This window comes from Oncorhynchus kisutch, linkage group LG6, assembly GCF_002021735.2.
Source record: "Oncorhynchus kisutch isolate 150728-3 linkage group LG6, Okis_V2, whole genome shotgun sequence".
Taxonomy (NCBI): domain Eukaryota; kingdom Metazoa; phylum Chordata; class Actinopteri; order Salmoniformes; family Salmonidae; genus Oncorhynchus; species Oncorhynchus kisutch.
The window spans coordinates 66,372,399-66,385,593 of record NC_034179.2 but is presented as its reverse complement, the minus strand read 5'-3'; the positions used below and the strand labels follow the sequence as shown (position 1 = coordinate 66,385,593).

General features: G+C 42.3%; 1 protein-coding gene across 1 annotated transcript; it reads right to left on the bottom strand.

Annotated features, from left to right (window-relative positions):
- Positions 1-2,301: 2,301 nt before the first annotated feature.
- On the bottom strand, positions 2,302-12,652 carry LOC109898315 (26S proteasome non-ATPase regulatory subunit 3). The gene is made up of 12 exons (XM_020493250.2): positions 12,417-12,652; positions 12,156-12,320; positions 11,306-11,496; positions 10,982-11,119; positions 10,653-10,789; positions 10,301-10,491; positions 9,767-9,870; positions 9,047-9,161; positions 8,846-8,965; positions 8,602-8,705; positions 6,885-7,091; positions 2,302-4,860 (listed from the first exon to the last, which is right to left on the bottom strand). The coding sequence occupies exons 2-12, from the start codon at positions 12,313-12,315 to the stop codon at positions 4,783-4,785; spliced, it is 1,545 nt and encodes a 514-aa protein (XP_020348839.1). The 5' UTR covers positions 12,316-12,320; positions 12,417-12,652; the 3' UTR covers positions 2,302-4,782.
- Between the last annotated feature and the right edge of the window lie 543 nt (positions 12,653-13,195).

The following is a 13,195-nucleotide window of genomic DNA, read 5'->3' as shown; positions in this document are numbered from 1 at the left end:
AGTTACGCGGTATCCATGCACAATAAAAATACCTGGAGACAACCACTCAAAATATGTCCAAGCTATTATGACTTTCTTCGGACAATAATTTTAAAAAACAAAAATATTGTTTGCAAGTTTAAAAAAAAGTTGCATCAAGCAGAACAAATGCACTCATTAAGAGTGTCCTAGTCAAATGTATTTATACAAATATAAGATAAAATATCACTTACTTTTGAGAGTGTTCATTCCGTGTCAGTATGGTTAGTCTATTTTGCTAAAGACTTGAAGGAGACTTGAAGTATTTATATGAATGATAGTACGATTCATGGGAATTTCCACTGAAGGGTCATTGTATACCTGCAATAGTGAGTGACTAATAATTTGGTCTCTATTCAATCTACATTGCGGAAGTCCTGTTTCACAGCGTGATTGAAATTTATAGGCAATGTTCTCGCTTTTAGCGGAGACTGAATTCACGCTAAACGCTGCCTATGTAGGCTCAATCGGAAATGAGATTACATTACATCTTGAATCAAATCCCTTGAGAGATAATAGGATTTACCTCCGGCTGACCTTGTGATAGCTAGGCATGCATTCACTTTAAATAATGCCACATTAATAATGTTTACATTTCTTACATGACTCATCTCATATGTATATGCTGTATACCATCTATTGCATCTTGCCTATGCTGCTCAGTCATCGATCATCCATATATTTATATGTACACATTCTTATTCCATCCATGTGTGTATTAGGTAGTTGTGGAATTGTTAGATTACTTGTTAGATATTACTGCACTGTCAGAACTACATGCACAAGCATTTCGCTATACTCGCATGCTAACCATGTTTATGTGACCAATAAAATTTGATTTGAAAATCAGAACATGAGCAAATATATAATCCATGTGATTAAAACTGCGTTTATGATTAAAAAAAAAAGACAACTTGCCTATTAGGCTATCAATACAGAAACGATATATAGGCTAAGCCCAATTGTTTTATTTTGCTGTTTTACATCTATTATAATGCTATTATTTGTATTTAACTGGCCAATATTATTTTATTTCCTATTTCTTATTGTGAAGCACTTTGAGCTGCACATAATGAATCAAATAAATGAAACAAAGCTATGAATTGCCTTATGTTGATTGGATCCACTGTCCTACCCGGTGATCCCTCCACCTCCACCTGGCTGTCAATGTCTGGACTTACTGTCGCACCTGCCCTACAGCACTCCCTGATGTTTAACTGTCTGTGTCTTAACCCCATCTATTAAACAACGTTTTATTTATAAAGCGTGTTGAAAATGATGAAATCCACTTTAAAAAGGCCTAGCTGGTGACTTGACTTGATTAACAGGCCTATAGGCTATAATTGCTATCATTTTTTTTACTCTTTAATTTCCATTTGTGAATGGGAAATTAGTTGTAGCCTATAATTCATAAAGAATGTAACATGAGTTTTTGATGAAATTCGATAGCCTGAAGTAAACAGTCGCGCTGCGGACAATAGGCTATGCTTGAAAGTAGTTATCTGCGCTCCAAATACACTGCGGAGAAAGTTCGCACGTGTAGCTGTTGACATCATGGCGAGCCATGACTCAAACATTTTCAGTGACGTTCATGTAGGGCTACATTACTCAGGAAAAATATATGTACATAATTTCACAACTCTAGTTGTAGCAATTCCTCGTTTTACGTATGCTACCCTCTGAGTAGGCATATACAAAGGATATAAGGTTGCTTTACCAAATGCTTAGTCCATCTTTTATTGCCAAGTCAAGTCGTCTTACTTCAGGCTATGTGCATTGCGCAATTGACAGCAGGCCCACACACATCTTGATTGCAAGGTGTGCTCGCTGTTCTTGACTACAAATAATTTTCTTAGGCAATAACTGACCTCATTCCCAGCGTCTTAGTGTACCATTTACCATGCCGTTCATGAATAACCTATATTGCTTCAAGAATTGACCGGCATGACAGCGCTTTATGCTTCTTTTGATGGTATACATTTTTTCTAATGTAGGCTAGGCCTTTTTCAGTTGTTGTGCCTACCTGTAATGCTAAGCTCGTGAATATTGAATGAATCATTATGACTGGTCCCTGACAATATGATCAATCCATTTTGCAGAGCACCTTGACATTTTAATATTCAATTGTCACCTTAGCGATTGAGTAATCAAGCAAGGTGCTCTAGATTTTGTGCTCTTGAAATCTTGTCCACTTTGAACCTATCAACTTTCTGAAGTATTATCAAATTCTCTATCTTAATTTAACAAATGAAAACACATTGACAAATGATCACAAGCAGCCAGTAGGTGTATAGATTTTTTATAATACAATTAATTGATAAATGGCCAAAACATGCACCAAGGTTCTACTGTCACGCTTTACCAAAGACAAACATTTTTTATTTTCATAGATGCAATGGTAATTGGTGTACAAATTAAACTGACTTTCCACAAATGACCTTACCTTGCAAAGGGCCTTTAACTGTATGTCTACGGTTGTGTCCCAATAATCTCTCCCACCTCCTGAAGTATGACTCATTCACTAGTCTCCACATATTGAAAAGCACTGGATTGGTGTTGGCATGGGTATTTGTTCACTTCGCTTCATTAATTTGACAGGAAATGACTGGTAGATGAATGCATTATGATTTGTTTACACAGTGCATTTGGGAAAGTATTCCCTTAGTTCACATTGTTACATTACAGCCTTATTCTAAAACGGATCAAATGAAATGTTTTCCTCAATCTACCCCATGATGACGAAGTGAAAACAGGGGTTTAGAAATGTTTGCAAATGTATATTTAAAAAAACACTTTGTTTACACAAGTATTCAGACCCTTTGCTATGAGACTGTTTCCATTGATCATCCTTGAGATGTTTCCACAACTTGGAGTCCACCTGTGGTAAATTCAAATGATTGGACACGATTTGGAAAGGCACACACACCTGTCTATATAAAAGGTCCCACAGACGACAATGGAAGTCAGAGCAAAATCAAAGCCATGTGGTCGAAGGAATTGTCCGTAGAGCTCCGAGACAGGATTGTGTCGAGGCACAGATCTGGGGAAGTGTACCAAAACATTCCTGCAGCATTGAAGGTCCCCAAGAACATATTCTTAAATGGAAGAAATTTGGAACCACCAAGACTCTTCCTTAGCTGGCCATCCAGCCAAACTGAGCAATTGGGGGAGAAGGGCCTTGGTCAGGGAGGTGACCAAGAACCCAATGGTCACTGACAGAGCGCCAAAGTTCCTCTGTGGAGATGTGAGAAACTTCCAGAAGGACAACCATCTCCTCAGCATTCCACCAATAAGGCCTTTATGGTAGAGTAACCAGACTGAAGCAACTCCTCAGTAAAAGACACATGACAGCCACTTGGAGTTTACCAGAAGGCACCGAAAGGATTCTCGGACCATGAGAAATAAGATTCTCTGGTCTGATGAAACCAAGATTGAACCCTTTGGCCTGAATGCAAAGCATCACGTCTGGAGGAAACCTGGCACTATCCCTACGGTGAAGCATGGTGGTGGCAGAATCATGGTGTGGGGATGTTTTTCAGAAACGACAGGGAGACTAGTCAGAAGCGAGGGAAAGATGAACCGAGCAACATAGAGATCATTGATGAAAACCTGCTACAGAGTACTCAGGACCTCCGACTGGGGCAAAGGTTCAGGACAACAACCCTAAGGGCACAGAAACCTGAAAATAGCTGTACAGTAACACTCACCATCCAACCTGACAGAGCTGGAGAGGTTGTGCAGAGAATGGGAGAAACTCCCCAAATACAGTTGTGAAGCTTGTTGCGTAATACTCAAGAAGACTCAAGGCTGTAATTGATGCCAAAGGTGCCTCACAAAGTACTGAGTAAAGGGTCTGAATACTTAAGTAAAATGTGATATTTCCATTTATTTATAATTTTGCAACCTTTTCTAAAAACATGCTTTTGCTTTGTTATGGGGCATTGTGTGTAGATAGAATAAGGCTGCAAACGTAACAAAATGTGGAAAAAGATGAGGGGTCTGAATACTTTCCGAATGCACTGTATTATACCAGTCATTTCTTTTAAAATCCATGAAGCGAATGGAACAAGTGCAGACTTCCTGAAAAAACAGAGATAATTGGGATGCACCCTGAGGTAGGAGGAAGAGGGCGCTAAATGAAGAACTCAAGAGGAAGGAACAGGAGCTGTGAACAATGAGGCAGAGAAATCTAACTAGTTGAGCTCAATGGCACGCAGTTCTCAAGAGGGCCAACAAATTAATTGATTTCCTCAAGGTATTTTGAAATATGAGTTTCCATTTATGCATTTTAGAAAGGGCAGCTGTCAAGATATTGAATTGCATTGCGCAGCAAGAATAACAAATCAAGGACCCAACATCATTCCTGACAGAAAAGCTTACAAATACAAGCTGCTCTGTGCCAAACAGCTCTTAGTTTTCCAGACATTCACTGTACAAATTAGTGTTCCCCAAATTAGAAATTAAATTGACAAAGACTGTTTATTTGTGTGCTGGCCTCAAACTCAGTACAGATACACCAAATGCTTCCACCAGCAAGTTAACAGTGAAACGCAAAGTCTAAAAGCAGGGACAACGAGGACCAGTGGTAGGGTTGAATAGAAGTGTTCTTATTATATGTTAGAATGCTAACATAGATATATAACTTTATAATGGCCTTTTGCCTGCAGAGAAATAAACAAAAACAACTATTACAAGAGGGAGGATGGAGGGGGAGAGAAAGGAAAAAAACATCAAGGCATCCTTGCACTTGCTCCCCTGAGAGGATCATGGGAAACTGTCGTCGTCATCTTCGGCCATCTCCTTGGCGAACTCCAGGTCCTGCTGCTCCCGCTCTCTGCGCTCCTGAAATGTAAACACACAGAAGAACATGTCAACACATTAAAGCTGCAATAGGTTCTTTTTTGGGAGACCTGACCAAATTCACACAGAAATATATGTTATAGATCTGTCACTCTCATTGAAAGCAAGTTTAAGCGGTAGATCTGTTCTGTGCGTGTTATTTCTATGCATCCCAATCTTAAAATTTGGTTATGTACATCAGCTTCAAATAGCTGAAACTACACTGCTCAAAAAAATTAAGGGAACACTAAAATAACACATCCTAGATCTGAATTAAGTATTCTTATTAAATACTTTTTTCTTTACATAGTTGAATGTGCTGACAACAAAATCACAAAAATTATCAATGGAAATCAAATTTATCAACCCATGGAGGTCTGGATTTGGAGTCACACTCAAAATTAAAGTGGAAAACCACACTACAGGCAGATCCAACTTTGATGTAATGTCCTTAAAACAAGTCAAAATGAGGCTCAGTAGTGTGTGTGGCCTCCATGTGCCTGTATGACCTCCCTACAACGCCTGGGCATGCTCCTGATAAGGTGGTGGATGGTCTCCTGAGGGATCTCCTCCCAGACCTGGACTAAAGCATCCGCCAATTCCTGGACAGTCTGTGGTGCATGGAGCGAGACATGATGTCCCAGATGTGCTCAATTGGATTCAGGTCTGGGGAACGGGCGGACCAGTCCATAGCATCAATGCCTTCCTCTTGTAGGAACTGCTGACACACTCCAGCCACATGAGGTCTAGCATTGTCTTGCATTAGGAGGAACCCAGGGCCAACCACACCAGCATATGGTCTCACAAGGGGTCTGAGGATCTCATCTCGGTACCTAATGGCAGTCAGGCTACCTCTGGCGAGCACATGGAGGGCTGTGCGGCCCCCCAAAGAAATGCCACCCCACACCATGACGGACCCACCGCCAAACCGGTCATGCTGGAGGATGTTGCAGGCAGCAGAATGTTCTCCACGGCGTCTCCAGACTCTGTCACATGTGGTCAGTGTGAACCTGCTTTCATCTGTGAAGAGCACAGGGTGCCAGTGGCGAATTTGCCAATCTTTGTGTTCTCTGGCAAATGCCAAACGTCCTGCACGGTGTTGGGCTGTAAGCACAACCCCCACCTGTGGACGTCAGGCCCTCATACCACCCTCATGGAGTCTGTTTCTGACCGTTTGAGCAGACACATGCACATTTGTGGCCTCCTGGAGGTCATTTTGCAGGGCTCTGGCAGTGCTCCTCCTTGCACAAAGGCGGAGGTAGCGGTCCTGCTGCTGGGTTGTTGCCCTCCTACAGCCTCCTGATGTACTGGCCTGTCTCCTGGTAGCGCCTCCATGCTCTGGACACTACGCTGACAGACACAGCAAACCTTCTTGCCACAGCTCGCATTGATGTGCCATCCTGGATGAGCTGCACTACCTGAGCCACTTGTGTGGGTTGTAGACTCAGTCTCATGCTACCACTTGAGTGAAAGCACTGCCAGCATTCAAAAGTGACCAAAACATCAGCCAGGAAGCATGTGAAATGTATTGTCAATCAGTGTTGCTTCCTAAGTGGACAGTTTGATTTCACAGAAGTGTGATTGACTTGGCGTTACATTGTGTTGTTTAAGTGTTCCCTTTATTTTTTTGAGCAGTGTATAATATTTTTGGTTATGGAAAATATTTTTCTGTGGTTTAGATGGTACAATGATTCTCACAAACTGAAATTAGGCGAACTATTAGACTCAGCAACCAGAAAATGGCGGAGTAATTTATGCATCGTGCATCTTTAAAACTATTAAGTTTGCAAATAGCAATCATTTTAAAATGATAGTATGCATCTAGTCTGAAATTCTAGCCCCAAATATAACATTTGACAAAAAGTAGTTGACTACACTACCCCCTTGTGGTCACAACAGTAAAATATAGTATACTGGTAGTTCAGTAGAACAGATATAAAGAACAATTTCCTACCGTCTCCAACAGAACTCTCACGATTGTCAATTTCAGGGGCTAATACAAGGAGTAGTACAAGGTTGGTACACACCTCTGCTGATTCTAGGTCCTTGTTGTAAGCCTTGGGTGGAAACCTCATGGCCTTGACAGACATATTGTGTATGTCCAGGCAGAAGGAGATCCTCTGGTGGAAGGCCAGCTGGGGCTCCCTGGTACCGTAGATATCCATGGTCTCTTTAGACTGAACATAGCCTTTCTCATGGTTGATGCTGGCTTCGATCACCCCATCACGGATAGCCTGGAAAAGAGGGATGTCAGGAGAGAAATCAGTAAGAGACTGAGGTAGTTTTCCATTGCCACCTGTGACAGTTGAGGACTGCATGCCATATTTACCACACAGAAGCGGTGTGCTTTTCTATTAATGATCTTTAGGAAATACTTGCATGAGTTGATGTAGAGCAGGAGGTGGGGATACACCATGATCTTAAGGTAAAGGTACAATATATACACTGAACAAAAATATAAAACGCAAAATAAAAGTGTTGATCCCATGTTTCATTAACTGAAATAAAAGACCCCAGACATTTTTTATACGCACAAGAAGCTTCTCTCTCAAATGTGATGCAAATTTATTTACATCCCTGTTATTGAGCATTTCTCCTTTGTCCAGTCACCTGGCAGGTTTGGCATATCAAGAAGCTGATTATTAAACAGCATGATCATTACACAAGCGCACAAAGCCATGTCTCAAGTTAAGGGAGAGCGCAATTGGCATGCTGACTACAGGAATTTCCAGCAGAACTGTAATGTTCATTTCTCTACCATAAGCCGCCCCCGTCATTTTAGAGAATTTGTCAGTCCAACTGGCCTCACGACCGCAGACCACATGTAACCACGCCAGCCCAGGACCTCCACACTCTGCTTTTTCACCTACGGGATTGTCTGAGACCAGCCACCCGGGCAGCTGATAAAACTATGGGTATGCACAGCAAAATAATTTCTGCACAAACTGTCAGAAACGGTCACAGGGAAGCTCAATTGCGTTCTCGTCATCCTCACCAGGATCTTGACCTGACTGCAGTTCAGCGGCCTAACAGACTTCAGTGGATAATTGCTCACCTTCGATGGCCACTGGCACGCTGGAGAAGTGTGCTCTTGACAGATGAATCCCGGTTTCAATTGTACCGAGTAGATGGCAGAAAGTGTGTATGGAGTCGTGTGGGCGAGCGGTTTGCTGATGTTAATGTTGTGAAGAGAATGCCCCATGGTGGCGGTGGGATTATGGTATGGGCAGGCATAAGCTACGGACAACAAACACAATTGCATTTTATCGATGTCAATTTGAATGCCCAGAGATATCGTGATGAGATCCTGAGGCCCATTGTTGTGCCATTCATGCGCCGCAAATCACTTCATTTTTAAATCATGAAAATGCCATGTCGCAAGAATCTGTACACAATTCCTGGAAGCTGAAAATGTCCCAGTTCTTCCATAGCCTGCATACTCAGACACGTCACCCATTGAGCACGTTTGGGATGTTGTGGATTGACATGTATGAGAGCGTGATCCAGTTCCCATCAAGACCCAGCAACTTCGCACAGCCATTGAAGAGGAGTGGGACAACATTCCACAAGCCAAAATCAACAGCCTGATCAACTGTATGCGAAGGACATGTGTCGCGCTGCATGAGGCAAATGGTCACATCAGATACTGACTGGTTCTGATCCATGCCCCTAGACCGTGTTGACCCCAATCTGAGTTCGGATAAAGGTCCACCAACTGAGTATGGCTGTAGTATGTCATGTTACCTTGGCCACTATGAACTCAGCATCCTCTGGACTGTCCAGCTGCAGCTTCTGAGCGATGTCTGCCAGGGATATACGAGAGTATGACAGGCTGATCATACGCACACCTACAGGGAGAGATGGTTTTAAATATCAACAAGTCATTCAGGTATTAAAAAAGAAGAGCCATGACCAAACACTTAAAAAGAAGAGGAAGCCATCTGAGAATGTGGAAGAAGAGCCCGAAGTGAAAGGCCTGGTCACTGACCTGTCTTGATGACATTGTGTCGCAGGCGGATGATCAAGGTGTAGGTGCCGTCTGCCTGGAACTTCTCTCCAAACTGATCCAGGGCCTGGTTGAACTTGGCCAGGTTACCCGTCCTGACAGCTGTGTGGGAACAGAGACCAGGGTTGAAATCTTACTCACACTTAAAATGCATTCTCATGACCCAGCTTTCCGACAACTTACCCTGGGTGAGCAAGAAATAGGGCGCTAGGGATCTCTTCAGTGGAGCCTGGCGGAACTGCAGCCTGTCTGGGATCTCCCCAAGCAACAGCTCCACCACAATCAGCAACTTGTGGACCTGATAGGGATAGAGAGATGTGAACAAAAAAAAATTGTGGGCTATTGTATTTGTTAAGCCCTTTGATATGCATCTGCTGAATTATTATTTAAAATATTGAAATAGCATTAGTGACTGAGAAAAACAAATTGATACAATTTTAGCCAATAATGCAGGCCTTAGGGGTGGGGGGGTGAGCATGCGGGTCTTGGCAGATGAGATGATATTGCGTGCGTCTAAGTTGTTGTTTGTGTGTGTAGGTTTGTGTATGAAGGGGAGAAAGAAAATTAGGAAAAATGTAAAACGAAATATTATATATTTAAAAAAATGCATCACTCCCTGTAAGAAATGTGCTATATAAATAAAGTTTGAGCAACAACTGTAAAACTTTTTTTTTTTTTATAATTAAAAAAATACACTTAAGGTAGCCTAGTGGTTAAGAGAGTTGGACCAGTAACCAAAAGGTCGCCATTTCAAATGCGTGTGACGGTGAAAAATCAGCTATGCCCTTGAGCAAGGTTCTTAATCCAAATTGTTTCTATAAGTCGCTCTGGATAAGAGTGTCTGCTAAAAGACTGAAATGTAATAATTGCACTTAGGGAAAACTGCATGCCGTGTGTACTGACTGTCTGTTTGAAGCCCACAGCTGTGTGTTGGGGGGCCTTCCTCAAGGCGTTGGTCAGGGTCCTCCTGGCCTCTGTGTATTCCAGCTGGATAGCCTTGATACGACCTGGAGGGGCGATTGAGCAGTGGTGGAAAAAATACCCGATTGTCATAGTTTAGTAAAAGTAAAGATACCTTAATAGAAAATTACTCAAGTAAAAGTCACCCAGTAAAAACCTACTTGAGTAAAAGTATTTGGTTTTAAATATACTTAATTACTTCTCAAAAGGTAAATGTAATTGCTCAAATCTACATAAGTATCAAAAGTAAAAGTATGAATAACTTCAAACTAAGGCCATAACTACAAATTCATTCATATTCTGAAGAAGTTTCTTATAGTCACTTCAAAATCTGTAGAGGCATAGTGGCCAGATAATTCAATTGAATGTGATTAAACTAAACTTCTGATGTCGTCAAATAATAAAATGTTTACAGTTTTATCACAGGTGATGCTTTATTTCAACAGAAATTGGTATGCTTAGGCCCCCCCCCCTCACCTGTATAGTAGAGGTAGCGGGCCCACTCGTTGTTGTTGGCCAGCTCGGGGAAGACTGACTTGGACACCAGCTTCTCAGCCTGGTCATACAGGTTGTACTGGAGGTAGTTCCTCAGCAGCAGGTTGAGCAGTGTGGCCTGGCCGTCGGCGTCGTGCCGCAAGGTGGCTGTCCTCAGGCGCGTGTGCAGGAAACTGTGCAAGAAGGGATTTAATTTGTTTAAAAATCGATCAAAGGCATTACATATTGACAGGTTCCAAACTGGCCTATTGCCTTTTGAAACAAATTCAATTTTTCCCCATCTGTTTAAGTCAGAAAAAACAAAAACAGTCAGTGAAAGTATTGGTGGGCTTACCTACGCACGGTGTCCAGTTGGTTGAGGAATTCGTAGACGCGGGAGTGGTAGTAGTAACACTTAGCAGCCACCAGGTCCAGAGCCCGCCGGTTCTGAGGGCCGATCTTCTGCAAGAGCTCGTCTGACACCTTCTGGGCCTACAGAGAGAAAAGTGAGAAGCTAACGACCAAGACAGGCAGTCGGGCATTGACCCAGTCATAACTTATTTCTAAGGACTATGGTATGATGGTGAGCAATGTAAAACCAAAGAGAAATCAGAGCTCAATCCAATATAAATATGTACTGTGCATGCATGAGAGAGAGAGCGCGTGTGAGCTCAGTCTGCCCACCTCTGTGTAGCGTTTGTTGTTGGTGAGGTAAACCACCAGGAGCAGCTGCAGGTAGGCCTCCGCCTCAGGGATCAGGGGGGTGGCAGCTGCCTTTCCTGTACGAGGCCTGAACTGGACATCTCCCTCGGTGTCCATGGGCTGGATGGATGCAATAGATGGAGGGGAGAGGGTGTGGGTAGAGGGAAAAGGAAAGACCGAACCAGACAGAAAGTGACCAAAGGAGACAGAGCGAAAAAGGCCATGAGTAATAGTTTATAGCCAAGGTTACTCCATAATAGTAATACCAGAGTCTTTTCTATCTGATACTATCTGTGCTCATCGTACCTCCTCCAGGAAGCTGAGTAGGAACTCCTTGCCGGCAGCATTGGAGGTGTAGAAGCCAGACACAGCCTTGTGCAGCACATTGGGGTTGAGGCGGCGGCTGGTGGAGGGCAGGGCACGCAAGGCCCTCAGCACAAAGCGAGGCTCCTTGCCCGACACGGCCTTCTCTATCTGCTTTACATGCTCCTTGATGTCTGCAAAGGGAGAGGGGGAGTAAGGTCATAAGGAGAGACTTATGATAGAGTGATATAAAACATCTGACACCCAATGTCAGTTCTTTCACTCATCTCAAAACTGAAAATAATTTAAAATACAATGTGGTTACTGACATGGCAAGCTAGGTAGCTACAATTGGAGATACAAAAATATAAAAGTACTGCTTTGACAGTAGTGATTTCCAACTGACACACATTGAAGTAAACATTGTTAGCAAACTGATTAATTCACTAGCTGGCTAGCTATGACGAGGGGGTTTTGTTTTGGTTAGATACCCAGCTAGCTACTAACGTTAGCTACCTAGCTAGTTAACTACAGCGAGTGAATACAAGTCAGATCTGCGTCAACGCAGTTAGCCTGCTTACTATATGGTCTGGCTAACTAGGTCAGCTAACTATATTCATCCAGTATAGATACATTTGAACAAAATATTGCCAATTAAACCGGGCAAATAAGCTAACGTTAGCTAGTTACATTGGCTAACAACTGCTTGCTAACGCTAACTAGCTAACTAACATTAAGTACAGTAGGTAGCAAAAACACGAAGCAGTTGCAATATTCAGTATCTGACATTAAGTTTGAATGTATCCTTTTCAGCATTTCTGTTATAGCTCAGCTAACCATCTAGCTAAGCTACCTTCAAGTGTGAGGGTATCAAGTTCCTTGGGTTTCTTCTCTGCAGTAGCAGAGTCTTCCTCCGGCATCTCCACATCCTGCGGCTCGGGGCCCGCATCCTTCTGTTTATCAGCTTTGGAGTCCTTGGATTTCTCGCGTCTCTTGGCTGTTGTCTCTTTCATACTGTCTGAAATGAAACGTGCAAGTAAACGTAACTATCAATAAGACATGTCAAAATAAACTACGTAGAATTCACATTTATTTGACTCCATTCAACACTCACATTCGTCTCGTCGGCAGAATGACTGGCAACTATTGTGACGCGCAAAGGATTATGGGGACATACCATACTAGTTGATCCTGACAATATCGAGCAGTCAAAAGTAATAGATAGCTGATGAAAGTGATACTTTTCAACGTAACGCTACTTTTAGTACGAATTGTTGTTTTGATGTAGATATAAAACAGGGAGATCTGGTAACAACAATCACATTCTTAATCCAATTGAGAGAGAAATCGCATATTTTTAGGGCTCCACTCATCTTCCTTAAATAACCCAAACAATTTATGGCGAGCTGTGATGAATTCAATGATGTCTTGTAAACCTACAGTGCTTTTGCAGAGTTGTAGCCTATGTGGTCGTTTATATGAAGTCCATTTCTCACATTGACACATGTATACTGAACAAAAATATACATGCAACATGCAACAATTTAAAGGTTTTACTGAGTTACAGTTCATAGAATGACATCAGTCAATTGAAATACATTCATTAGGCTCTAATCTATGGATTTCACGATTGGGCAAGGGCACAGCCATGGGTAGGCCTGCGAGGGCATAGGCCCACCCACTTGGGAGCCAGGCCCAGCCAATCAGAATGATGATTTTTCTCCCCAAAAAAGGGCTTTATTACAGACAGAAATACTCATCAGCTCATGAAAAATGGGACCAACACTTTACATGTTGCATTTATATTTTTGATCTGTATACATCATTAGTGGGATTATTTACTTTGTGAGCCAATCCACTCACAACGTTTATGACCATTGAAGAAGCTTAGGC